Genomic DNA, 26,416 nt, shown 5'->3' with positions numbered 1-26,416 from the left:
TTGTCCCCTTCTCTTCCTGCCTTCAGTCTTTCCCAGCATCAGAGTCTTTTCCAGTGAGTCAGTTCTTTGCATCAGGTGGCCAAAGTATTGGAGTTTCAGCTTCAGCATCAGTCCTTTCAATGAATATTCAGGACTGATTTCCTTTAGGATGGACTTTAGGATGGACTCTCAAGAGTCTTCTCCAACACCACAGTTCAAAAGCATCAATTCTTCAGTGCTCAGCTTTCTTTATAGTCCAACTCTCACATCCATACATGACTACTGGAAAAACCATAGCTTTGACTAGACGGACCTTTGTTGGCTCAGAGGGTATTTCAAGGATATTATTTGTATGGAAGGAATAAAGGGATGGCCCTCAAAGCATTCACATTTCATTTCTTCACATCTTGATACTGAAATCCAAGAAACATGCAAAATGGATAAAATAGAATTGCTTTTCATGTTCATTATGCCCAGAACAGGATATGCTTAGTTGTATCCAACTCTTTTGTGACCCCATGGACTGTAGCCTGTCAGGATCCTCTGTCCCCAGGATTTCCCAGGCAAGAATACTGGAGTGGGTTGACATTTCTTACTCCAGGAAATCTTCCCAATCCAGGGCTCAAACCTGTGTCTCCTGCATCTCCTGCAATGGCAGGCAGATTCTTTACTACTGTGCCACCTGGGACTCTAGTTAATGTCAGGCCCTGGGAAAAGTCTGAAATTTTTCCCAACATGTAGCTGACATGGACGCTGAGAGAAGACCCAATACTCCTGCGACAGAGATGAGGCTCCATCACTCACAGCAGTAGCCAGGGTATCTACATCTGTTGCTTTGGTTACCTGAGCCCTGATTCCCAAAGGCAACATGAAAAAGAGCCAGGTGATACCTGCACACATGGTCAACCACATTACAGAAGAAGATCTTAGAGAATCCTAGGCTTTTCTAAGGGGCAGTGAGCATGCCTGCCATTTTTTTTCCAGAGGAAGATATTATCTTTATTATATGGAGTGTTAGTGGGCCTGTTCTTTTTTCTAAAGGGAGAAATGACTTCTATCTCCAAGGCTGTTCCTCATGCGAAAATCCTTGAACAAATAGAAACAGAGGCAAATGTGCAGACTCATGAGAAACCAGTGTATCCATTGCTGTCTCCCAGAAATTACCTGATTTATCCATTCACTCACACGCTGGACATCACTTAGCAATTATGTGCCAGGCACTGAGCTGCTTGCTGGACATACATCTGGGAGCAAACTTGACATGGTTCCTGACTGCAGGGAGCTTACACATTTAGCCAGGAAGATAACCATACCTTCAGGATCATATAAAGGCATGCAAAATGGCAAGAGTGATTAAGACCCTTTGAGGAGGGCTCATGCCACCACAGAGACGCATCATAGTGGACACTACAAAGTGTGATGTGGCAAGAAAGAGACTCCCAGACAGATGAGACACAATGAGCAAAGTCCCCGGAGTCAGAGGGCAGATGTCCCCTCTGAGTGGGTGAATAGTACAGTTTTCCCATGCCTATTGTCTCTTTCAAGCCAGTTGCTGCAGACAATTAACTGACCATTAATTGCATCCCTCTTCCCTCTAGAAAAATGCTACAGGTGAACCTATCTGCAAAGCAGAAATAGAGACACAGATATAGAGAACAAATGTATGAACACTGAGGATGGAAAGGGGGGATGAGGGATTGACATATGCACACTATTATGTATATGTAGAAACTAGATAAGTAATAAGAACCTACTGCACAGCACAGGGAACTCTACTCAGTGCTCTGTGGTGACCTAAATGGGAAGGAAATCCAAAAAAAGAAGGGATATGTGTATACATATGGCTGACTCACTTTGTGGTAGAACAGAAAATAACACATAAAGCAACTATACTCCAATATTTTTTTTAATAGTGCCTTCTGAGAATTTGAGAGGTTCAGAGTTCAGGGAGAGGGCAGCATGTTTCAGATGATGCTCTACAAAGATAAATGGGACCAGAGCACACTGAGCTTTGCAGGCACTGCTAACAACTTGGGTCATTATCCCAAGAACAATGGGGTGCTCTATGAGGGTTTTGAACAAGAGCATTACGTGAGCAGATTTTCATTCTGAAGAGATCACTTTGGTGTCGATGCAAAGAAGGATTTAGAGGAGATGATCAGGTCATCAGAATCTATGACTGTGGTTCAGGAAGAGAAAACAGTGGCTTGGATGAGAATGGTAAAGCTAGAAGAAGTTGGATTTAAGTGGAGAAGAAGGCACACGGCTAGACTCCAGATACTTAGGGGGTACAAAGGACAGGCTTTGACTTGGGAGTAAATAGATCATCAGTGACGACGCTAGAATTTCTGTCCGGCACTATCACAGGAAATATTAGTGAAGGAAAGGAGAAATGCTAGCTAGGCAGTGGGATGAGCAGGTATGAGCTCAGGTGGGAAATACAGGCTGGAGCCATACACCTGGGCACTGACATCATGTGGATGCTAACTGAAGCCAGGGTGTGAAGGAGGGAACCCAAGTACAGGAGAGAGCCAAGGATGGAGCCTGGGAAAGCCAGCATGGACAGATGAGCAGAGCAGGGCAAGTCTCAAAGGCAACTGAGAGGGTGCTTATCAAGTCAGGGAGAAGCCCAGACTGGGGTTCCAGAAAGCCTGGAGGAGAGAGGTCACAGGAAGACTGGCAAACACCTGTGGACAGAAGACTGGAGCACACTGGTGGTCCACACAAGCAGAGGGGTGTGGAGATGGTTGGAGAAGACTCAGTCACCTGTGTGTGGCAGGGGGCGGGGAGGGGGGAATGGAGCCCGAGAGTCCTGGCACCTCTGTGAGGTTTCAGGTGGTAAGAGGGAGGAGACAGAAGGGCCGTGGAAGGTGGAGGGCAGCAGAGCTTGATTCTGAGGATGGAAAATATGGAAGCAAGCAGAAACACTTCCAGTGGGGAGAATCCCCTTGAGAAGGGATAAAAGGAAAGTGAGGAAGAAGAGTAACCAGCCCTAGAAGGTTCCTGAGAAGCACAAGCACAGGATGGAGTCCAAAGCACAGGAGGAAGGAACTGACTTGGAGAAGACAAAGGGCAGCGGGAAGGAAGGCCCCTCAGTGGGTGTCAGGGTGTCCGAAAATCTGGAAGAGGGTGGCCGAGTGAGCCCATGGGAATGCGGGTGGGAGGAGGAAGTAAGGTTATTGACCAAGGGCAAAGAAGGAGATGGAGTCAAGGGGGAGCCAGAGGTTTCCAGGAGAATGTGTCTGGAGGCAGCCACTGCAGAGAACAAGTGGGACAGAGGAAAACAAGGAGGGTGCCAGATGGTTTGTGTGTGCATGCACACACACACGCACACACACGTGTGTTCACACACACGCACGGGCATACCTACAAATGTGCATATGCACAAGCACATGTCTACACATGCATGAACACGTGCACATGTGTATACATGTGCGCACACATGTTCATACATACACATGTGCGCACATGTGGGTGCATGGTCCCACGTGCATGTGCTCTCGCACATACACACGCATGTGTGCACATGGTGCCCACATACAGGCACACAGTCACACGTGTGTGCACATGCTTCACACACATGCACACACATACCTGCACACACACGTGCAGACATACACACAAGCACACTCACATATGCACATGTTCACATGCACACACATATGCATACATATGCATTCACACGCTTCACACACATTTGTACACACAAACACATACACCCAGGCCAGGACCTCAGTCTCTCCACACTCTGTAAACACTCCCTCACATCCGGGCTCCCTTCTCCCTTCCACTAGCCTGCCTGTGTCCATCCCCGCAGAGTCCTATCACCATAAGCATTCCTACAAGAGGTGGCCTGAGGAAGCCTCTGAAGCCTGGCAGGCTGGTGAGAGGGAAGGTCATTGCCAGCACTCCTCAGTTCATATTCACCCTCTTGTCCCAGACACATTTACAGAAATAAGCTCAAAGCCATCGAAATGACCCAGAAGAGAAAATCCATCAGCATTCTGGCCAAAGCCAAGCTCTACTCATCTACCCAGGGAGCCGCGAAGGCTGGTGTTTCAGAGAGGGGAGGGCCTGGGGAGAGATGAAGCTCAACTTCTCCTCCCTCTAATGAGGAGCCCAAAGCCCAGAGAGGTTTAAAGGCGGCTGCTCACCCACAGGTGTCCTCGTTCTTTGAGAATTAATCTGGGCACACTGCATCCAGAGGCAGGCAGTGAGTGCTTGACGAAAGTGAGTTTATCTCCCCCTCGCCAAACCCTCAAATGCTTCCCTCCAAGTCAAATGCACCACAAGTCTGAAAATGAAAGCTTCTCTTTGCTTAATCAGGGGAGAAACGGTGTCACCTCATTTCAGACGGATCAGAGGAAAGCTCAAGAGGAAGGAACACGGCCCAGGATTCTGAAGCCGGAAGGCCGAGTGCTCTCCGAAGTGGAAAGGAAATGACTCTCTTGACCTGGAAACAACCCTCATTTGCCATGAGAGTCTCTTGTTTCCAGACTCTCCAAGGACAGCAGGGGTCAGAGACTGCAGCTATGGTGGGTAGACAGCGTGGGGTCTGCAGGAAGAGAGAATGCAGGCTGTGCCCGGGGTCTCCCTGAGGAGGTGGGCTGTTAGGGAAACCCCGTGAGTGTGCTGATGACCCCCGCCCTCCTGCCACCAGAGCCAGGACTCCTGAGTGTCTTCTGTTCTGGGTCACTGAAGGCACACGGCTCCTTAAGCATCCATAAATCGCCTGATCTGCCTGAAAGAAACTGACAGTGGAGCTTGAAAGAAAATCCATTTCTGGAATAATAAGAGAGCTTGGCAGCTTCTGCGAGCAGATTCAAGGCAAAGCTGAGGGCGCCCGGAGGATTTTCACTTTGCAAGGCGTGGGGGGTGGGGGCTGTCTGTGCCCGGAGGTTGAACCAGGGGACATGAGAGGTGAAATTGGAGGCAAAAAGCCTCTCTGTCAGTGTGGAAGGGCAGCTTCGCTCTTGTTTTTCACCCAACCCCCAGAAAAATTAAGTAGACATCAGAGTCATCTGCCAGCGCTGAACTGGAAGGAGGGAGACAGTGAGGAAGGGAAAGGCTGGAGGAGGCTTGGGCGGGGGTGCAGGGGGAGGAGGCAGGGGGACAGGAAATGGGGACAGAGACCATTGCTGCTTAACATCTATTCAGCTGGGGTCACTGCAGCGCTGTAACACAATTTGTTGTTTTGTACTCGGCTCAGATGGTAAAGAATCTGCCTGGGGATCTGAGTTCGATTCCTGGGTCCAGAAGATCTCCTGGAGAAGGGAATGGCTACCTACTCCAGTATCCTTGCCTACGAAACCCCATGGACAGAGGGGACTGGTGGGCTACAATCCATGGGGTCGCAAAGAGTCGGACACGTCTAAGCGACTGATACTAAGACAACAGCAGGAAGGCAAAGGAGCACATGAGGTTTTACATTCATGCACACAAAATTACTGCAAACACTATTCTCCTACCTCAGAACTATGTATATATGTGTGTGTATGTGTATACACATATATTAAATCTCAATTTGGGAGCTACACCCTTTTTGGCTTATTTTTAAAATAAACCCCCCTGGAGTAGGAAATGGCAACCCACTGCAATATTCTTGCCTAGAGAATCCCATGGACAGAGGAGACTGGCGGGCTGCAGTCCGTAGCGAAGATTTGGACATGACTGAGTGAATGAACACACAAAATAAAAGCAAATGCTCCTCTGTATGTCTGTGTGAAGAGCACACTCCGGCTCGAGTGTGGGAAGGAGACGTGTCACAGTGGCCCCCACGCCGGTCCCCTGTGCCCTGCAGGAAGCCCCCTCCTCTCTGCCTGCATGAGCACAGCTCCCTGGAGGTGTCTGTTGGTTGCTGTCTTCCCCAGCTAAACTTTCCTGACATGTAAGGGTGAATTTCCCATACCATATGGTGAAGCGTTTTGCGGAGAATACAGAATCCAGAATTTAAAGGAAGTTAATAAGGGATTCACAGGTTCAAGGCTAACGTCCTGCAGGTCGGGGCTTCTTGCCAGGTCAGGTCTAAGTGTACTCTGGGGTCAGGATTTGAGCCCAGGTGAGCTGGTTCAAGGGCTTCCCAGGCGGCACTTCCCAGGCTTCCCTGCCTGCCAATGCAGTAGATAGAAGAGACGTGGGTTCGATCCCTGGGTCGGGAAGATCCCCCTTGAGAAGGAAATGGCAGCCCACTCCAGTATTCTTGTCCGAAGAATCCCCGTGGACAGAGGAGACTGGTGGGCTACAGCCCATGGGGTCACATAGAGTCAGATACACCTGAAGCAACTTAGCACACGTACTCGAGCTGGTTCAAGTTCCTGCTTTCCACCACATCCCTGCTGCTGTGTGTGTTCCCTCCGCTTCAGACACTCCCCTCCTCTCCTGGATTAACCCTCTCTATCGCTTTGCTGGTTCTGAGGAATCCCTCCTGCCTCTCCTCCAGAGCTAGGTCGAGAGGCCCTCATACCTGCCTCCTGGACCCCTGTATTACAGCCCCCATCAGCCCCCAAGTCTCAGGACTCCCTGCAGACAGTAAGATCCCTGGGGACAGGGTTTCTGTAATATCCAAGCGTGGTGAGGCACACAGCGTGTGTGTCTGTGAGCACAGATGAATGAAATCATATAAAAGACCAGATCTTTGTCCTACAAGAGCTCCTAAACCCGTAGGAGGAGAGATTTCTACACAACAACCATGACACCTCATGGACAGGCTGGGAGGGCTGCAGTCAAGTTTACAAATCATGTTCCAAACTCACATGGGAAGGACTGGTGACTTCTGCCTGCGGTGCAAGGCAAGGGCAGGGTGGCACTTAATTAGGGGTGCGTGTGTATGTGCTCAGTTGCCCAGTCACGTCTAGTTCTTTTGCAACCCCATGAACCACCAGGTTCCCCCGCCCATGGGACCTCCCTGCAAGAGCAGGTTGCCATTTCCTACTTCATGGGATCTTCCCCACCCAGTGATCGAACCCACGTCTCTTGCATCTCCTGCACTGGTAGGTGGATTATTTACCACTGAGCCCACCTGGGAAGGGATGAGTCATTCTAACCAGCCAAGAAGGGAGGAGGAACAGACTGATAAGGAGACCACAGGGCACATGGGAAATGGTGACTAGTTTAGTCCAGCAGCACAGGTGTCTAATTGAGCTCCCACAGTAGATCGGGCATCGTCCAGATGCAGTGAGCCAAACACGGGGGGAACACAAAGCCCTTCCCTCTGGAAGGTCACAGCGAGGGAGGGAGTGAGACCCACAATGGACCATGGTGGAAACTATTAACCACAGGTTCCTGGCCAAGATGCCCATCCAAGCAGGGGGTCAATGAGTGAGGTGCTCACCCTCCAGTTCCTGGGTGGCTGGGTGGGGACATGGCCAGGGCCTGTGGCCTCGAGAAGTCCCCTCTAGCACTCTGGTGACCCGTTGGTACTCATATCTTCCACACGGCCAGGAGGTAGAAAAGCTGGGAAACTCTCTCAGGACAGAGCTTCTCTGGGAGTGCAGGGTCAAGGTGATTCCCAAGTTGGGCCCTGACAATAGAGTAGGAGAGGTGGAGAGATTTTGACCAAAGAACAAACTAAGAGTGGTGGCAATAAAGAGTGCTAATCTTCATTGAATCACTTCATGGTAAATAGAAGGGAAAAAAGTCAATTCTAAAGAAAATCAACCCTGAACATTCATTGGAAGGACTGATGCTGAAGCTGAAGCTCCAATACTTTGGCTACCTGATGCAAAGAGCCAACTCATTGGAAAAGACTCTGATGCAGGGAATTATTGAAGGTCAAAGGAGAAGGGGGTGGCAGAAGATAAGATGATTGGATACCATCACTGACTCAATGGGCATGAGTTTGAGCAAACTCTGGGAGATAGATGAGGACAGGGAATCCTGGCATGCTGCAGTTCGTGGGGTCACAAAGAGTCAGACATGACTTAGTGACTGGAAAACAACAGGCCTTCACTGAGCAGTAAAGAAGCGCCAGCCTGGACCTAAGCACCTCTAAACTTACCTCACTTAACCCTCCCACCTCTCTGAAGGGAAGGAGGTCATTTTACACATGAGTAAATTGAGGCACTGGATCACTGAAAAAGCAAGAGAGTTCCAGAAAAACATCTATTTCTGCTTTATTGACTATGCCAAAGCCTTTGACTGTGGATCACAATAAACTGTGGAAAATTATGAAGGAGATGGAAATACCAGACCACCTGACCTGCCTCTTGAGAAACCTATATGCAGGTCAGAAAGCAAGAGTTAGAACTAGACGTGGAACAACAGACTGGTTCCAAATAGGAAAAGGAGTACATCAAGGCTGTATATTGTCACCCTGCTTATTTAACTTATATGCAGAGTACATCATGAGAAACACTGGGCTGGAGGAAGCACAAGCTGGAACCAAGATTGCCGGGAGAAATATCAATAACCTCAGATATGCAGATAACACCGCCCTATGGCAGAAAGTGAAGAAGAACTAAAGAGCCTCTTGATGAAAGTGAAAGAGGAGAGTGAAAATATTGGCTTAAAGCTCAACATTCAGAAAACTTAGATCGCGGCATCCAGTCCCATCACTTCATGGCAAATAGATGGGGAAGCAGTGGCTGACTTTAGTTTTTTGGGCTCCAAGATCACTGCAGATGGTGATTGCAGCCATGAAATTAAAAGACGCTTACTCCTTGGAAGGAAAGTTATGACCAACCTAGACAGCAAATTAAAAAGCAGAGACATTACTTTGCCAACAAAGGTCCGTCTAGTCAAGCTATGGCTTTTCCAGTGGTCATGTATGGATGTGAGAGTTGGACTATAAAGAATGCTGAGCACAGAAGAATTGATGCTTTTGAACTCTGGTGTTGGAGAAGACTCTTGAGCACCCCTTGGACTGCAAGGAGATCCAAACAGTCCATCCTAAGGATATCAGTCCTGAGTGTTCATTGGAAGGACTGATGTTGAAGCTGAAACTCCAATACTTTGGCCACTTAATGCGAAGAGCTGATGGATTTGCAAAGACCCTGATGCTGGGAAAGATTGAGGGCAGGAGGAGAAGGGGATGACAGCAGATGAGATGGTTGGATGGCATCACCAACTCAATGGACATGGGTTCAGGTGGACTCCGGGAGTTAGTGATGGATAGGGACACCTGGTGTGCTGCAGTTCACGGGGTCGCAAAGAGTCGGACATGACTGAGCGACTGAACTGAACTGAAATTGAGGCACAGAAAATTTAAGTAACCTTCCCAAAGTCACACAGCCAGAAAGCAGTGAAGCTAGGATTCACAGCAAGGTAAATGTGTCCCAGATTTCTGTTCCCTAGTAAACGATCCATTGAGGCACATAGCAAAACCACAGAAGCCGTGTGGCTTTCCTGGGATATAGGATGCTGGATGGTCAGTGGTAAGAAACAGGCTGGGAGGAAGACACAGCATTTGACTCAGACCAGGAGAGCTACATGGACAGCTGTTCCTGGAGGTTGGGGACTAGGCCAGGAGGTCACATCGTGTGTCTGCAGAGGTGGGTGGGGGCCAGGCTGCCCCAGTCATAAGCTCCCTTTTTGGGCTTTGGGCAGGAATTCAGTGGGGAACCATTGGAGACTCATGAGCAGGGCACGGGATGCTCAGTGGGGAGTGTCAAGAAGATGACTCTCAGGCAGGGCCAAGGATCGGGAGGAGGGGGTGCTGTGAGGGAGACACATAGAAGGATGTTGCAGTGGCCCAGCGTGACGCGAGCCCGTGGGTGGCTCCAGGTGCGATATGGTCCCTGCACGTGTTCTCTGTCTGCTTCCATGATTCCTTCCTGGTTTGTATTTCTTTCCTGATGATTGGTACCATCATAAAGAGGCGCTCCCAAGAACAACACCCTACACACCCCTTAATACACCCCTCCTGGCCTTCGTCTTTCTTCTCTGTCCCCATCTCAATAACCCTGTCACAATCCACCCCACCTCCAACAACTTCAAACACCTCAGCCCTGCTGGTGAACAGCAGTCAGTGACTAGCTTTAGCTACTTGGGTCTTGCTGTCTACCCCAGGGAGCTTCTCAAGGCATTTCTTTGATACAAACACAGAGGGATTTAGGGGAAGCCAGTCTCCTCCATCTGCCGCAAGATCAGGTGTCTCTTGGACCCTTCACCCCACACAGTCCCTCCTGGGTCCACACTCATGGCCTTTGCACTCAGCTTACTGCCTGCAGCATCATGCATGCATGCATGCTTAGTCATTCAGTCATGTCTGACTCTTTGCAACCTCATGGAATGTAGCCCACCAGGCTCCTCTGTCCATGGAATTCTCCACAAGAATACTGGAGTGGGTAGTCATTTCCTACTCCAGGGGACCTTCTTGACCCAAGGATCAAACCCAGGTCTCCTGCATTGGCAGGTGGATTCTTTGCCACTGAGCCACCAGGAAGCTTTCACTTTTCACTTTCATGCATTGGAGAAGGAAATGGCAACCCCCTCCAGTGTTCTTGCCTGGAGAATCCCAGGGATGGGGGAGCCTGGTGGGCTGCCGTCTGCGGGGTCGCACAGAGTCGGACACAACTGAAGACTTAGCAGCAGCAGCAGCAGCAGCACCAGGAAGCATCAAGTCCCTGTTTATCTTAAATCAATCTTGTCTCCCTGGTGGCTCAGACAGTAAAGCATTTGCCTGCAATGCAAGAGACCTGGGTTTGATCCCTGGGTCGGGAAGATCCCCTGGAGAAGAAAATGGCAATCCACTCCAGTACTCTTGCCTGGAAAATTCCATAGACAGAGGAGCCTGGTGGGCTACAGTCCTTGGGATCTCAAAGAGTCTGACACAACTGAGCGACTTCACTTTCATCTCCTCTAATGGATTGTAAGATGGTAGAGAGCAGGGCCTCCTGTTCCTTTCTTATTTTGATTTATTTTTTTTATTTTATTCTTAATCCCCAGGAAGTATTCACAGTGGCCACTTACTGACAACACATTGCACATTATGAGAAAAATAAGGGAAACTGCTCCTAGTCAAACAAGACTTCTGTAGGCGGAAAAACATTGATTAAAAATTTGAGGCTATAAATGAGCCCATGGAGTCCCAAAGCCCCAGCTTGATCCTAAACTATGGCTCAGAAACAACCACCAAGGTCTGACGGATGAGTGGGACAGGCCACTGAAGGCCGTTTTGCCCTCATGTTTTCCGTCTTCAGGAGAATTGAGACCTGTCCAGTCTATGTGTGCCTGGGTGGGGGTGGGTCAGAGAAGCAATGGGATGCTTGTGTCCAAAACCCGGCCCCAGCTCAGTGGAGGGCCTGACTCCTAAGACGTTTCTTTTTGAGGTGGAGGCTGTGGGCAGAGGCTGTGTCCATAACGACCACCGAGTCCAGTCCACCACATGGACCACGAAGGGGAGGGGCAGCGGAGGGAGACACACTCCCCAGTTGTGTCTGGAACCAAGGTGGCTTTGGAGGACTCTGCCTTCAGCAAGGAAACGGGGTCTGGGCCCCAGCCTCCATCAGCATGGGGGGCTGTGGACATAAGGTACCATCTTGGCCCCAAGACAGATCCTGAGCCCACAGGAGACCCTGTAAGCTCAGAAACAGCCACACATATCTAAAGGGTGGTGACCTAGCAGGGTGTCTCCAAGTCACAGAAGCTGGAGACCCTGGGGGTGTAGACGGGTGCCCAACCGGGGGCACCAAAAAGCGACCATGGATCCAAACCTGGCCCTGATGGCAAGAATCAGAACCATGGGGGACAGCCTTCTGCTTGCATGCGATCAGAATGCTCGAGTTATCTGCTTATCAAAGTCAGCTCATGTTAACTCTGCGAGTCAGATCCCCATAGAAATAAATCTGAAGGGAGGGACTGTATTTTTTTCCACTCTCAAAAGAATGACAAAGGCAACCCATGACATTTCCTCCTCATTTAATTCAACACAGTCAATTGAACCAAGTTGCAAGGCTAACAGCAGCCATGTACACACGCCCAGGACACCTTCAGTACCAGATACAAAGACAGCACCTTTGGTTAGAGGTGCAGCCAAGACACTGCTGTTGTCATGAGCTGCACCGAAACAAGGACTTGTCCTGCACAGAGACCACGGACAGGAACCACGCGAAAACCTCTGCCAGGCCGGCCGACCTGGAAGCACCGGGCAGCTCCCCCAAGTGGACTCCGAGCATCGTTCAAGCTCTCTGTCATTAGCGTCAACGGAGCAGTTGCTTTTACTCACGATGTTGATGTGCACACGGCCTATTTCTTACACTAACAAAAGCATAGTCTGTGAAAACGTGAACACAGGGACAAGCACATTTAAGGAGATCAGCCAAGAGTTATGCTAAGTTTCATCTTCTAGGAGGTTTTCAAGTTACTGATTTTATTCACATTCACCATCTGAATTGAGGACAAAAGGTTGGGATGGTTGTCATTCTCTACGTGGTCTTATGGACAGGGCCAAATACTTTGTTGTTTTTTTTTTCCAGTCACTATGGCGATAACACAAGCCTCGTCTTGGCAGTTCTTCTAGTTGCCATGGTGAAACAAAAACAAAATTCTCTCGCTAACAGAGAAAACTTGAAAATTCCATTCATCGACAATTTTTGTCAAGTAAATTTTATTCCACCTTTCAGAATCCAAAACCATGAATTGATCATCCCCACCACTATTCCTTGTCAGGTCATTAAAGAGGTTTAGGTAAAAAGACACCTTTTATTTGTGTTCATTCCCTACAAACATCATGAATGTTGTGAGGAGTCATTTTAACTACTGCCCAGACAAAACAGAAAAACATTTTTTTGGTTCATGCTTTTGTAGTTTTTCTAATGAGATAATCATTTAATAGCTTCCTTCTAAGATTTTCTTCTTTAGCCACTGAGTACATTCTATTCAAAGTGGAAAAACTAATCACGGATGTTTAAATAACTTTATGCACTTCTTTTGTGCAAAGATAACACCACTTCCAGACAAAGCTGGGAGTACAGGCGTTCAATAACATAATACCTTGAATTCTATACCAATGCCCTCACCTCTATAATACTGAAATAAGTATACTGGTTTCTTCCTAAACTAAGGATTAGATGCAATACTTTATCTTAGGAGTTCTAGGTTCTGTATCGTGTTAATAATTCCCATTTGCTAAACATTTCTGAAAAAGCCTTATAAATAGTTTGATAAGACTTATATTGAAGGCGGGAGGAGAAGGGGATGACAGAGGATGAGATGGTTGGATGGCATCACCGACTCAATGTACATGAATTTGAGTAAACTCCGGGAATTGGTGATGGACAGGGAGGCCTGGCGTGCTGCAGTCCATGGGGTCGCAAAGAGTTGGACACAACTGAGCAACTGAACTGAACTGATATCAAGCTAACAATTCCTATTTGCTAAACATTTCTGTAAAAAACCTTATAAATACTTTGTTAAGAAGTACATATTCCTGGGAATCTAGCCATGGGAAATTTTCCCAGCTGTGGAAAAAGATTCATACGCATAGATGCTCACCCCATTGGCCAACAAGAAACCACCTTCAATGACCAACATAGCAGAAATCATTAGAGACTGAACAGCAAGCAAGTGTTAATGTAAAGTTTAAGACCCTGTATATAAAGAGTACATCTTGGATAAAATATTAAGTGAAAAAGCTTATGTAAAATCTATATGCTGACTTTATATAAAATTTTAAAAGAGACATAAAACATGCATAGGAAAAAAAAAAAAGCAGACCTGAAAAAACACTCTGACTTGTTAGCAGTGATTATCTTCAGATAGTGAGACTGTTTATATTTTCTACTTTCCTCATAGTCTATGTTTTGTATAATACCCAGGAATTTCCTATCATACCCATGAATTATTTATAATGGGAAAATAATAAGCAAGGGGACACTCAGTGAAAATAAAACCAGATGCGCCTCTGGGGAGGTCATCTTCAGGTGCCTTTTCGCATTGCTAGGAAGGGGGTACTTCCGTCAAGTTGGGTTCCTGGGGCACGTGCAGGAAGATAATGCTTTATTACCTGCTTTAATGATTAAAATCGTAGAGAGCAATGATGAGAGTTTCTCCTGAAAAAAACCAGAGTGCTCTAGCTGTAGCACGTCTTAGAATCTGACCTGACTGCAGAAACGTTTAACACTGTGACAGCTAAGTAGTCACATAATACAAAAAAAAAAGGAAACAAAAGAGAATCAGTTGAAGACAAAGTAAGGATCCAGGAGAGAAAGCAAGACCAGGTTGCTATTCCTAGGAGAGACGTTCCCTAACATGCATGGGTCCAAGGAGGACAAGAGGAGGAAACGGGAGAAAACCGGGCAGCTCAGACCATCCACATGGGGCTCTGGCCCCGGAGACGCGGAGAGCAACAGGGCGGCCTGGGGGAAGCAGGAAATGTTCTTCCTTTATATCCGCCTTCTTGAGTGAAATCGGGGACACATTTTATCCTCAGACTGAGCACACTGGAGTGATTAAAGCCATCAAGGTGCACCCAGGGGCCTGAACAATTCTCGCTTAGTCAGGAACACAGCTGTTGTCAAGATGCAACTGTTCAGCAGGATCCCTTGAATCTTCTCCATGCAGACGTCTGATGCGACCTGTGAAAACAAAGGGAGAGCACTGCCTTAAGAGCCATCTCCCTCTTCTGTTCTCAGGACACTGTTGGCTCCAAAACACACTGGCAACATACTGACAGAGGGCCTAAGTGCCTAAACCAGGCACTGAGATGTTGCTTTTCAGTACTGGAGTGAGTACATGACCATTTTTCCTCCCTTAAAGAGGTGAGTTCTGACCTCTTTGCCAATGTAAACAAAATGACTATAGTTAAGACTCAACTCAAAGATAAGCTTTGCGTCCCAGAAAGCTTCCAAGTGCCCTATTTGTTAAGTGATTTCTGCACAAGGATGACTTGATAATAACATAAAGAACTGCAATAATGTACCGAAGAGATGAGCTGGAGTTTAAGTGCAGCCAACACAAGAACCGATGGATGATTATGGAGGGACCAAACAATTTCTGGTACCCAAAGGAAGTACCCCCTACCCCACCTTCACTCCATCTTGTCCTCAGGGAAGGTGTAAGGGTACGAGCAAACAAATAGCTTTCTCTCACCCTGCTTCTTACTTCCTTTCCATTTTAGCATGGGAGGAAGAAATATTTATACCCAAACATCTCATCCCAAGTTATTGGATCAAAGGCTGATTCAAGATGGAGAGCCCCGATGGGCAAACTGATAAAGACTTGTCCCCAGGTGTCCCCTTCTGCCCTGCCTTCACTGGTGCCCAGCTTACACCCGCTTGAGTTGGATTCCCTTCCTTGCCCCTGCTCCTAGGAAAGATATCCTCACCTCTCTAGAGAAAGCAGTATCAGAGAGACACTACAATAATAATATTTCAGCCCCATGTACCAGTGGGGAGAGGTAAGAGAGAGGGGCAGGATATGGGGAGGGGCGTAAGAGGTACAAACTATTGGTAGAAAATAACCTACGCGGATATATTATACAACACGGGGAATGTAGCCAACATTTATAAGAACTATAAGTAGAGTTAACGTTTAAAGAATTAACCTTTAAAATTGCAAATCACTATACTGTACACTTATAACATATAATATTTTATAGCAACAATACTTCAATTTAAAAAATCAAAAAATATATATTTTAGCAGCATGTAGGTGGTTGCCTATAAAATTACATTTTCTGTGAACTTCTTAAGGACATGCCAGACAGACGACATCAAAAAAAGAAAACGGATCTTCTACCCGGAAGTAAAAAGTATACCAACAAACTGCACGTGCCAAGCACACTGTTTCTAAAGATATCTGTGGTTAAGACTATCTTGGGCCTCTGTGTTCTCATGCTCTTCTCATCCCCAGGCTCACAGATGCCCACATGGACATGAAGTAATGTCCTTCTCCCCATTCATGTTCATTCACCAATGAATTAACTCTCGCTACCTTAAAAAAAATTAAGTCTAAGCAAGGAGCAGGTTGCTAAGAAACCAGTCTGTGCGCTCATTTTCCTCATAGTCAACACTTTTGGGAAAAAAAAAAAGAGAGATGAGATTAGAGCTTTAAGAGGTGGATGAGTACATCTTTTCTGATTATTACACCTCTATGGATTTTTTAATCATTTTGAATTGTTTCATCACCTCCTAATTGCTTTTTCTATGGCTCAGCTCATAAACAAAATAACAAATGCTTCAAAACTCGAATTATAATTTACTGTAAAGTATGATGCTGTGTTCGTGAAGTGCCACGATGGAAGAGTTGAAATGCGTTCTTCCTAAATGTACAAGGTTTGTTTTCTTGAGCAACTTGCGAGGCTATCCCTGCTTCCACACAAAATAAATATGCAAATAAAATATGAGCCAATCTTGCCCTTACAAAATCTTCCAGGAGAGAGGGCTTAGAATACGATCTGTAATTGTCAGAACCCAAGGAAAAGTGTTGAATGACCAGATAAACCAAATGGGTCCTAATACAGTTACCCTTATAACACAGCCACTCTGTGAATAGAAATTCTGCTGTGAGAGGATTTATGCAAAGGTAGAAATCAGAGTCTGAGCCTCAGCGCTTAGAAGGTGCTCAGTAAACACGAAGGGAAAGAGAGAAGGTGGAAGGGAGCCTTCATTGTGTTTCCATTCCGTGCAATTCACTTTCTCAAAAAAATTCTAATCAAATGGAATGCTCATAGCTGTTTCCTCCTAGCTCTACGACTCCCTAACAACATTGTTAACATTTGGTTTCAGCATTTGGACAGGTAATGAGAAAACTTAATTAAAGTAAATGCTCAGATCATGGTGCAAAGCCTTGGGCTCAATTTTGCCAGTTAACTGAATTACATTTTTATTGTGCAAATGAGCTATTGCTAAAAACCTTGAAAGTGAAAGAAAGCGTTAGTGGCTCAGTCAACTCTTTGTGATCCCATGGACTGTAACCTGCCAGGCTCCTCTGTCCATGGAATTCTCCAAGGAAGAATCCTGGAGTGGGTAGCCATTCCCTTCTCCAGGGCATCTTCCTGACCCAGGGTCTCCCAACATTGCAGGGAGATTCTTTACCTGTCTGAATTATCAGGGAAGCCCCCCAGATCTTAAAAGGTTTACTAAAACATTTTTGGTAGTAAGATGTGATCAACATGCATTTGTTGAGAGAAAATAAGCCAACCAAAAGACCCAGACATCTGTGTATCCCCTACAGCAATAATCATCAATGATGCACCATGAGAATGAGGTACATATTTGAAGCACAGATCTGTAAAGACACTCATGATCTAGAGTTAAGTTAAAAAAAAAAAAAGGCCAACTCTTTGAATAGTCTGATCTTGATTCAATTAATGTCAAAATAGCTGTACAATTTGCAAGTTTTTTTTTAAAGTTTCAAAAGGATGCTATCAGTGCTCACCTTGGACCAGGGAACAGTCTTGGAGTGTGGGCATGAGGGGGAGTTATGGGAGGTGGGTTTCTACCTGTATCCTTTCTATATCCCTTGTTTTTTTTACACCAGTGTTATTTTGCAAATCTGATCACATGTGAAAATAAAATAACTGAGAAAATATCATGATTTTGAATTAGTCTCAAAATATGTAAATTTTCAGATCAAAAAAAGAAGAAAGCTATTAAAATGACTTACCTTGCTAGAATTAAATTTTTCTCCATCAGAGTCCATGCGGTTTTATTTGATTTTATTAGCAATCTCTTTCAGAATACCTTTGAGGTCATTAAGCTTGGAAAGGAGAAAACAGAACCAGTCTTTAGATCAATTTTCCAACTTAAATTTTAAATCATGACTCTAAGGCTTTTCCATGAAACAGATTAACTATACATGAAATAAGAAGTATGGCCCATGCCTGGAGTACGGCAGAATATCAGACAGGTGATATTTCAGAGCTTGTTCACTACAGACTTTCTGAAATCAAATCACTAGCAAATAAGCATTAGCACCAATTAGGATTAGTTTTTGCTACTGTTGTTGTTTAGTCACTAAATCATGCCCGACTCCTTTGCGACCCCATGGCCTGTAGGCCACCAGGCTTCTCTGTGGGATTTTCCAGGCAAGAATACTGGAGCGGGTTGCCATTCCCTTCTCCAGGGGATCTTCCCAAACCAGGGATCCAACCTGTGTCTCCTGCACTACAGGCAGATTCTTTAACCGCCGAGTCATCAGGGAAGCACGAATCTTAATCACTAGTGATTCCCACACAGAAATGAGACGTTTTTAACAACACAGAAATAATATATAACCTATATACAGATACAAATTTACACATGTAAGTCATAATGTTATATGTAACTAATACCAATAAATGATATCAATAAAGCTTTGCTTTGATAAGAGTATAACACTAATGAAAATAATATAACATTAATCAAGTTTTTGCAAATAAAGTGTCTCCCCTCACCAAAAACACAGTATAAATAGCAAAACAAATTTAGGTAAAAGGCATGATAAAATTATTTTCAATACATGCATATTTCACAAGTTTTTACACAAGATACATGAAGATGATAAAGATCACTTCAAATTACAAGCCATATTGTTACACTTGATAAAAGCTATAGACATAAAGCAATCTCTGTACAGTTGGTTTCCAACGTGCTAAATCACTCACTCAAGGAAAACAAGTTTAACTATGGCTTCTTTCCAGTATTAACCTCATAATTTAACTGTGAGGTTAGAAAAGGACAAAAAGAAACCATGAGGGCTGCCTAAAATAAAGAAGGCATAGTAAGATTCCTACTTACAGATTTAAGGTTAAGGAATGACTTTGTTTTCTGGTGTAAGAATGAGATGGAGTTTTTGTTTTTGTTTTTTTTTTACTGGAGGGCTTTGGAGAAATCTCTATATTTGTTGCAGTAAAAGGACTTCAATACACTGTTTAGTATGGTTTACACTGTGGAAAATTCTGAAAGAGATGGGAATACCAGACCACCTGACCTGCCTCTTGAGAAACCTATATGCAGGTCAGGAAGCAACAGTTAGAATTGGACATGGAACAACAGACTGGTTCCAAATAGGAAAAGGAGTATGTCAAGGCTGTATATTGTCACCCTGCTTATTTAACTTCTATGCAGAGTACATCATGAGAAACGCTGGGCTGGAAGAAACACAAGCTGGAATCAAGACTGCCAGGAGAAATATCAATAACCTCAGATATGCAGATGATACCACCCTTATGGCAGAAAGTGAAGAGGAGCTAAAAAGCCTCTTGATGAAAGTGAAAGAGGAGACTGAAAAAGTTGGCTTAAAGCTCAACATTCAGAAAATGAAGATCATGGCATCTGGTCCCATCACTTCATGGGAAATAGATGGGGAAATAGTGGAAACAGTGTTAGACTTTATTTTGGGGGGCTCCAAAATCACTGCAGATGGTGACTGCAGCCATGAAATTAAAAGACGCTTACTCCTTGGAAGAAAAGTTATGGCCAACATAGATAGCATATTAAAAAGCAGAGACATTACTTTGCCAACAAAGGTCCGTCTAGTCAAGGCTATGGTTTTTCCTGTGGTCATGTATGGATGTGAGAGTTGGACTGTGAAGAAAGCTGAGCACCAAAGAATTGATGCTTTTGAACTGTGGTGTTGGAGAAGACTCTTGAGAGCCCCTTGGACTGCAAGGAGATCCAACCAGTCCATTCTGAAGGAGATCAGCCCTGGGTGTTCTTTGGAAGGAATGATGCTAAAGCTGAAACTCCAGTACTTTGGCCACCTCATGCCTACACATGAATTGACTCATTGGAAAAGACTCTGATGCTGGGAGGGATTGGGGGCAGGAGGAAAAGGGGACACCAGAGGATGAGATGCCTGGATGGCATCACCGACTCTATGGACGTGAGTTTGAGTGAACTCCAGAAGTTGGTGATGGACAGGGAGGCCTGGCGTGCTGCAATTCATGGTGTCGCAAAGGGTCGGACACAACTGAGCGACTGAACTGAACTGAACTGAAGACATCAAGAGCTTGCTCAAGAAACAAGTGGCCAGCCCTAAAATTCTCTTTGGATATGAAGGAGAATCTTTTTGTTGTTCAGAGGAGAAGGCACAGAGGATGGGGGAGGAGATAAAAGGGAGAGAGGGTGGCGACAGGACTAGAGAGGGGAGAAAGTGAAAGTGAAAGTGAAGTCGCTCAGTCGTGTCCGACTCTTCTCGACCCCATGGACTGTAGCCTACCAGGCTCCTCCGTCCATGAGATTTTCCAGGCCAGAATGCTGGAGTGGATTGCCATTTCCTTCCCCAGGGGGTCTTCCCAACCCAGGAATCGAACCCAGGTCTCCCACATTGCAGGCAGACGGTTTACCGTCTGAGCCACAAGGGGAGCCCCAAGAGAGGGGAGAGAGGCAGTGAAGTCCATGGGTGGGGCCGAGGGCTCTGTGTTGTGTGGTTTATGGTTTCCCAGGGATCTGCCTGCTGCTGCTGCTGCTAAGTCACTTTAGTCGTGTCCAACTCTGTACGACCCCATAGACAGCAGCCCACCAGGCTCCTCTGTCCCTGGGATTCTCCAGGCAAGAACACTGGAGGGATCTGCCTAAATTCTACCAAAACCTGAAAAATGCAGCGTGTGGGGGACTTCTTATAAGAGCCACAAAGAGGCTGAGCTCCACAGCCAGAGAGACGCCAAGGGGCCTTGACCCAAGGCCCTCCCCTGAAGGCCCCACAGAACCCAGGCTCACATGTATGTGTGGACAGCCCCCAACTGTGACTGCAACCATCTGGGGCCCCCTCAGCAGCCCCCACAGCCCCCACTGTTCAGGCCCACCGCCCCCACCACCGGATCACCCCAACCCTCCAAGAAGCTCACCAACTAGGAGGCCTCCCTGAACCCGGGAATCAGTTCAGCTGGACCAGTGCCCAGATGTCCAGCTGACCTCTGACCCCAGCCCCACTCTGCTCCGTCCCGGTGTTGCCGTCCTGCCCAGGCTCTGCATGCCCCCCAGCAAGGTACACAGAAGGTTGAGTTCAACCCCAAGTCCACTTTCCATCAACTCCCTCCAAAGCCACCTCAAGTGGACTCACAAGTAAAGCAACAGAATAACCAAAAATAGCCTGTTTTCTCTACATACAGACACACACATCTAGACACACGCTTCATACCTCTATTCCCAAGCCAAACTGTTTAAGTCCCTCTTATGTGGCCACTCTGACTGCCCAGAGGGCTCTTTGAAGGGAGTGTCCCCAGATGTTTGTGAGGGAGTAAAATGCATCCCTAAAGAGGCCAACAAGTTCCCTCACAGGACGAAATAGCTTCCCCCTTCTTCCCACTCGGGGTTCCCTCTCGTTCACACTGTCCCTCTCTAGTCTACAACATTCCATGCCTCTCTGGACTTAGGGTCTTCACAGCTGCTGACCTTGTTCCCTGATACTATAGACTCAGGCAATCTGGAAAACACTCCTGATACTGCAAAGTGTTATTCCTAATTAATCCTATGTAATTCGGCTTGAAAATGCTCCCACACCCAAAACATTCAACAAAGGGTCCATTCATGAAATTTGGGGGCCATGTTTGCTTTGATGGCACTTAGCCCAATGGTGTCTTCCTTGTTCAATGGCTCAGTCATCTCCAACTCTTTGAGATCCCACAGACCACAGCACACCAGGCCTCCCTGTCCCTCACCATCTCTTGGAGTTTGCTCAAACTCATGTCCATTGAGTCAGTGATGCCATCCAACCATCTCTTCCTCTGTTGTCCCCTTCTCTTCCCACCTTCAATCTTTCCCAGCATCAGGGACTTTTCCAATGAGTCAGCTCTTCACATCAGGTGGCCAAAAGATTGGAATTTCTGCTTCAGCATCAGTCCTTCCAATGAATATTCAGGATTGATTTCCTTTAGGATGGACTGATTGGATCTCCTTGCAGTCCAAGGGACTCTCAAGAGTCTTCTCCAACACTACAGTTCAAAAACATCAATTCTTTGGCCCTCAGCCTTCTTTACGGTCCATTTCTCACATCCATACGTGACTACGGAAAAACTATAGCTTTGACTAGACAGACCTTTGTTGACAAAGCAGTGCTCTGCTTTTTAATATGCTGTCTAGGTTGGTCAGAGCTTTTCTTCTGAGGAGCAAGCAATCTTTTAATTTCATGACTGCTTCATCATCTGGAGTAATTTTGGAGCCCAAGAAAATAAAAGCTGTCACTGTTTCCATTGTTTCCCCATCTATTTGCCATAAAGTGATGGGACTGGATGCCATGATCTTAGTTTTCTGAATGTTGAGTTTTAAGCCAGCTTTTTCACTCTCCTCTTTCACCTTCATCAAGAGGCTCTTCTTTACTTTCCTCTTCTTCCTTCACTTAGTTCCTCTTCACTTTCTGCCATAAGGGTGGTATCATCTGCATATCTGAGGTTATTGATATTTCTCCTGGCAATCTTGATTTTAGCTTGTGCTTCATCCAGTCTGGCATTTCTCATAATGTACTCTGCATAGAAGTTAAATAAGCAGGGTGACAATATACAGCCTTAGCATACTAGGGGTCTTCCTAGTCACTCAATTAAAAACCAGCAATAGTATAACATCAGAAGGAGAGCAGTTGAAACAGGATATACTCTTGTGTGATGGTGTGGTTCCAAAGATAGCTGTCACGTCTCTCCATGTCTACGCATCACTCCCACCTCGAGGGGTAGAGGATGGACGTGTGGCATTAACTCTTCCCCCAGCTAGATCTCAGTTGGCCTGGGGCTTCTTTACTCAACGTCATGCCAGGTCCAGGTCCCACCTTGGGGAGCACTTCCTCAGTCTTGGAAGCCAGCCCCTATGGAACAAAGGGAACTGACCCAAGATGCCCAAGCTACGTAGATCAGTGGTCATGTGGGGAGAAAAGCAATGAGGAGGAGCACCAAGGGGCCAGGTCCCGGCCTTACTGCCAGTTGAATCCAGCCCCGTAAACCCAGCTGAGATGACAAGAAGCAGAAGAACTGCCCAGCTGTTCCCTTCCCATACTCCTGATCCAGAAAAGCAAGAGGGAAATAAGATGGTTGTTTGAAGTCCCTAAAGTGTAGGGAAGTAAAGCTGATTGTGACAGAAACATTCTACACAGAATGTACCATCATCCTGAGTGGCTGACACCAATGTATGGAGCAGGCGGCTCCAGGGGAGGGAAGGCGATGAAGGAATTGACAAGCCATGGGGGCAGGGGGTGCAGGTAGGAAGGTTCCAGGCATCAGTTCAGCGTCCTGCACGGGACCAGAGTGCAGGAAGGGAGACCCATGGACACATGGCCTCAGATGTTTTACATGCTGCTGATAACACAGAAATACATATGCAAGGAATTGTGGACTGGATAAATCATCAGTTAGAGCTCTGAAAAGAGCAGTTTTGGTTCATTTATTCAATATTCCTTGAGACGCTCCTACAGGAGGGGATTTTGGTACTGGAGACCCTGCCACCCCTGATGGGGTATTGTCAGCAGTGAAACGGCACATCCTGGGGGCGGCAAGGCAGGAAGCAGCAAATGTGACATGTGACTGCAACACCCAGGGCCCATCCTCAAAACGCCATGATAAGAGAGACACCACCTCCTCCTCAGAGTCTAACAGGGAGCCAGTATTTATGAATCGAATGCCACCTCTCCTGAACCAAATCGTAATTTCCAGCTGCCCAGCTCAGGATGGAGGTGGGCATTCCCTCTCTAGGCTTGACATTTATGTGTGTATTCACGCATTCATAATTCAAATTCAGTAGGTGACAAATTAGAGTGGCAACAAAGACTGGCGTAGAGGCTCCCAGGCTCCCACGCTGATTCTCTGAGCCTGCCTGGTGCTCCTTGTCATTGCAAGCATCTTTCTCTTGAGAGAAAAAGAGAAATGGGGTCCTGGGTTAGACAGAAGCAGGAGAAATTTCAGACGTTGTAGAAATGGGACTCAGGACTATTCCCACGTGGGCTAGAAACATCTGAAGCAATTTTGTTCCAGCAGTCAGACTTCACACAGTGAACGAAGACAACTGAACACAGAAGAGGGTCATATCCATTTTTCAAAACAATTAACTTCATTTATTTTTGGACACCAGCCTCTAGCTGAAAGCTCAAAGATAATAGAGTTTAAAAAATATTTCCCAAACTATAAACAGGACCCTACCTTTGTATCCAGCTGTCTAAAACGATGCCTTATTCTTCAAAGATGTTTAAAAAGAGAGAAAACAGAGAAAGAGAGAAAAAAGGTTATTAGGCTCCATTTTAAAAAACAAAATACAGATCATTTTCATCTTCAACTAAATTAACATCAGCTACTTTTATCATTTTTACTTTCTTCCAAATATCCAATCAAAGCAGAATTGCATTCTTGTCCCAGTTGGAAGGACACCAAATTGATGCTACCTTTGTTGATGCGGGTGGGAGGTGGAAGATGACATGTAATGTCCATTCCTTCCTTCCAAAACTAAAATCTCTGAGTCCAGGGACAGAGGAGGATAGAGGCCTCTGCCTCATTGCTCGAAGAGAAAAAGCACACCTCACGTCCCGTGCTCCCAATAGCTGTGTTAAGCCTAACAAAGGGAGTAGTTGTTCTTATGTTTATTCTTCCTTAGACGAATTCTGAGGTGTGTTTGGAGCTCTCCGTTAGAATTACATTTGACTATTAACCCTGTTATGGGGAAGGCAATGGCACCCCACTCCAGTACTCTTGCCTGGAGAATCCTATGGATGGAGGAGCCTGGTAGGCGGCAGTCCATGGGGTCGCTAAGAGTTGGACACGACTGAACGACTTCACTTTCACTTTTCACTTTCATGCATTGGAGAAGGAAATGGCAACCCAGTCCAGGGTTCTTGCCTGGAGAATCCCAGGGATGGGGGAGCCTGGTGGGCTGCCGTCTATGGGGTTGCACAGAGTCAGACATGACTGAAGCGACTTATCGGTAGCATTAACCCTGTTAACCCCATTTTAAGCTCAAAGGGCATGCTCCTGGAGACCCTGCAGCCCACATTCTTCGTGGACCATCTATGGAGGGAGTGATGTGTCTAGTTCTATGGGATGTTTACAGCAACTCCATGTTCCTCATAGAGGATGCTCAGGACTTCTCAGGGACAAGAACAGTCTGTGACACATCAACCCAAGGGCTTTGCCATCTTCTAATCTCTCTGTTTCTTCCTCGCAGAGACACATGTGTGGACCCTGTAAAGTAATGACTGCTGCCCATGATCTGTGGATCTTCCCAGAATTCACCTCTGCAGCTATGGCACAGGGACCCATGCTCTGGTCACCTGGTCCATGGCGTTGCCTTGCAGGTTCCAAATATCAACATCTCTTTCTTCCCTGCAATCAGGAGGGCCATCAGATAGCAGGGGGGAAGGTTTTGCCCTTCCTGGAAGGCTGACACACCCTTCTGTTTGTCACCTTTGGCTGTCTGAGCCTCCTGATGCTGCTCTCTGGTGCAAATTTTCTTTACACAGAGTTTGTTCAAGTAAGCTGCCTGTGATCTGCTAGCTTCTGTACACAAGGGGACCCTCGCAAAGCAGGAATAAACGGCTGACATACTCCTCTGACGGGTCGCTGGCTTTTGTGTTGATCTTGACAAGGTAATTTTCTTTCATGACACCCTCCCATGCCAGAGTCATGTTGTCTTCATTTCTGAAACCTTGAATAATGAGACAAAGAAAAACATTCAAATTGTTTCCTTTACTCCTTTCCCTCCTAAATCAACACCTGCTAGGCATTTTGCCATACTCTGGAACCAAAGGACTTGGATTCGTCCTGCACAGGCTGATCTGACTAATGTTACTCACTAGTGACTGCAGCAGAGCAATGGAATAGTAATGAAGTTCTTGGTAATGATGAGAAATTGGAGCTTGCATGAAATAGGAATGTAATTTGCATTCCAAACCGAGATCCAGCCATAGCCCATCTGTGTGTCTTGTGACTTAACAAAATCACTTCACTACTCAGTTTGGTTCTCACATTTCCTATGTCCCATTTTGATGACATCAGAATGCTACACTGAATATTCAGTTGGATTATTACTGATGGATTGTCTATTCTCAACCTAAAGCTGGGGTAGAAACTTTGGAGGAGAGGAGAATCATCCCTGGACTTCATACCTATCCTCTTGAAATATGCAGCCTGGGTGTAGACCTCAAGGAAAATCTTATGTTTAGTCTTTTCCTCTCACCTAAGCCAGGTGTGCTGCAAAATTGGCCTGGGGAATGTTCCAGAAAGATTTTTAGTTCATTATTTTTTTTTTTTTAACAGTAGGGCTTTCCTGGTGGCTCAGACAGTAAAGAGTCTGCCTGCAATGCAGCAGACCCAGGTTCGATCCCTGGGTTGGGAAGTTCCCCTGGAGAAGGAAATGGCAACCCACTCCAGTATTCTTGCCTGGAGAATTCCATGGACTAAGGAGTCTGGGGCTACAGTCCATGGGGTCGCACAGAGTCGGACAGGACTGAAGTGACTTAGCAGCAGCAGCAGCAGCAGTGTTTAGTTTTAAATTTGTTCCTCAAGATGTTAGAGTTTAGGAATTATTATAAGGTTTTCCTAGGTATAAACAGAATTAATTGGGAGTCAGAGGCAGAACCAATAGGCAAGGGGCAGAATTGAAGCAGA

General features: G+C 46.2%; 1 protein-coding gene across 4 annotated transcripts in view; it reads right to left on the bottom strand.

Moving 5' to 3' along the window:
• Positions 1-11,818: 11,818 nt before the first annotated feature.
• TRPM8 (transient receptor potential cation channel subfamily M member 8) overlaps positions 11,819-26,416 on the bottom strand; it is a 92,037-nt gene continuing 77,439 nt past the window's right edge. For 3 of the 4 annotated variants that reach the window (XM_005204960.5, XM_024989669.2, XM_059884838.1), the window contains 4 exons: positions 25,355-25,454; positions 23,960-23,993; positions 17,524-17,616; positions 11,819-14,492 (listed from right to left, as the gene is read on the bottom strand). In XM_005204960.5, coding sequence (XP_005205017.1) covers positions 17,566-17,616; positions 23,960-23,993; positions 25,355-25,454 — 185 coding nt within the window. In that variant the 3' untranslated portion in view covers positions 11,819-14,492; positions 17,524-17,565. Of the gene's footprint in view, positions 14,493-17,523; positions 17,617-23,959; positions 23,994-25,354; positions 25,455-26,416 lie in introns of those variants that run through there. The other variant, NM_001206066.2, reaches the window with a different exon arrangement.

This window comes from Bos taurus, chromosome 3 (genome assembly GCF_002263795.3).
Source record: "Bos taurus isolate L1 Dominette 01449 registration number 42190680 breed Hereford chromosome 3, ARS-UCD2.0, whole genome shotgun sequence".
Lineage (NCBI taxonomy): Eukaryota > Metazoa > Chordata > Mammalia > Artiodactyla > Bovidae > Bos > Bos taurus.
Note: the sequence above shows the minus strand (reverse complement) of the source record. Positions and strands in the feature narration are given on the sequence as shown.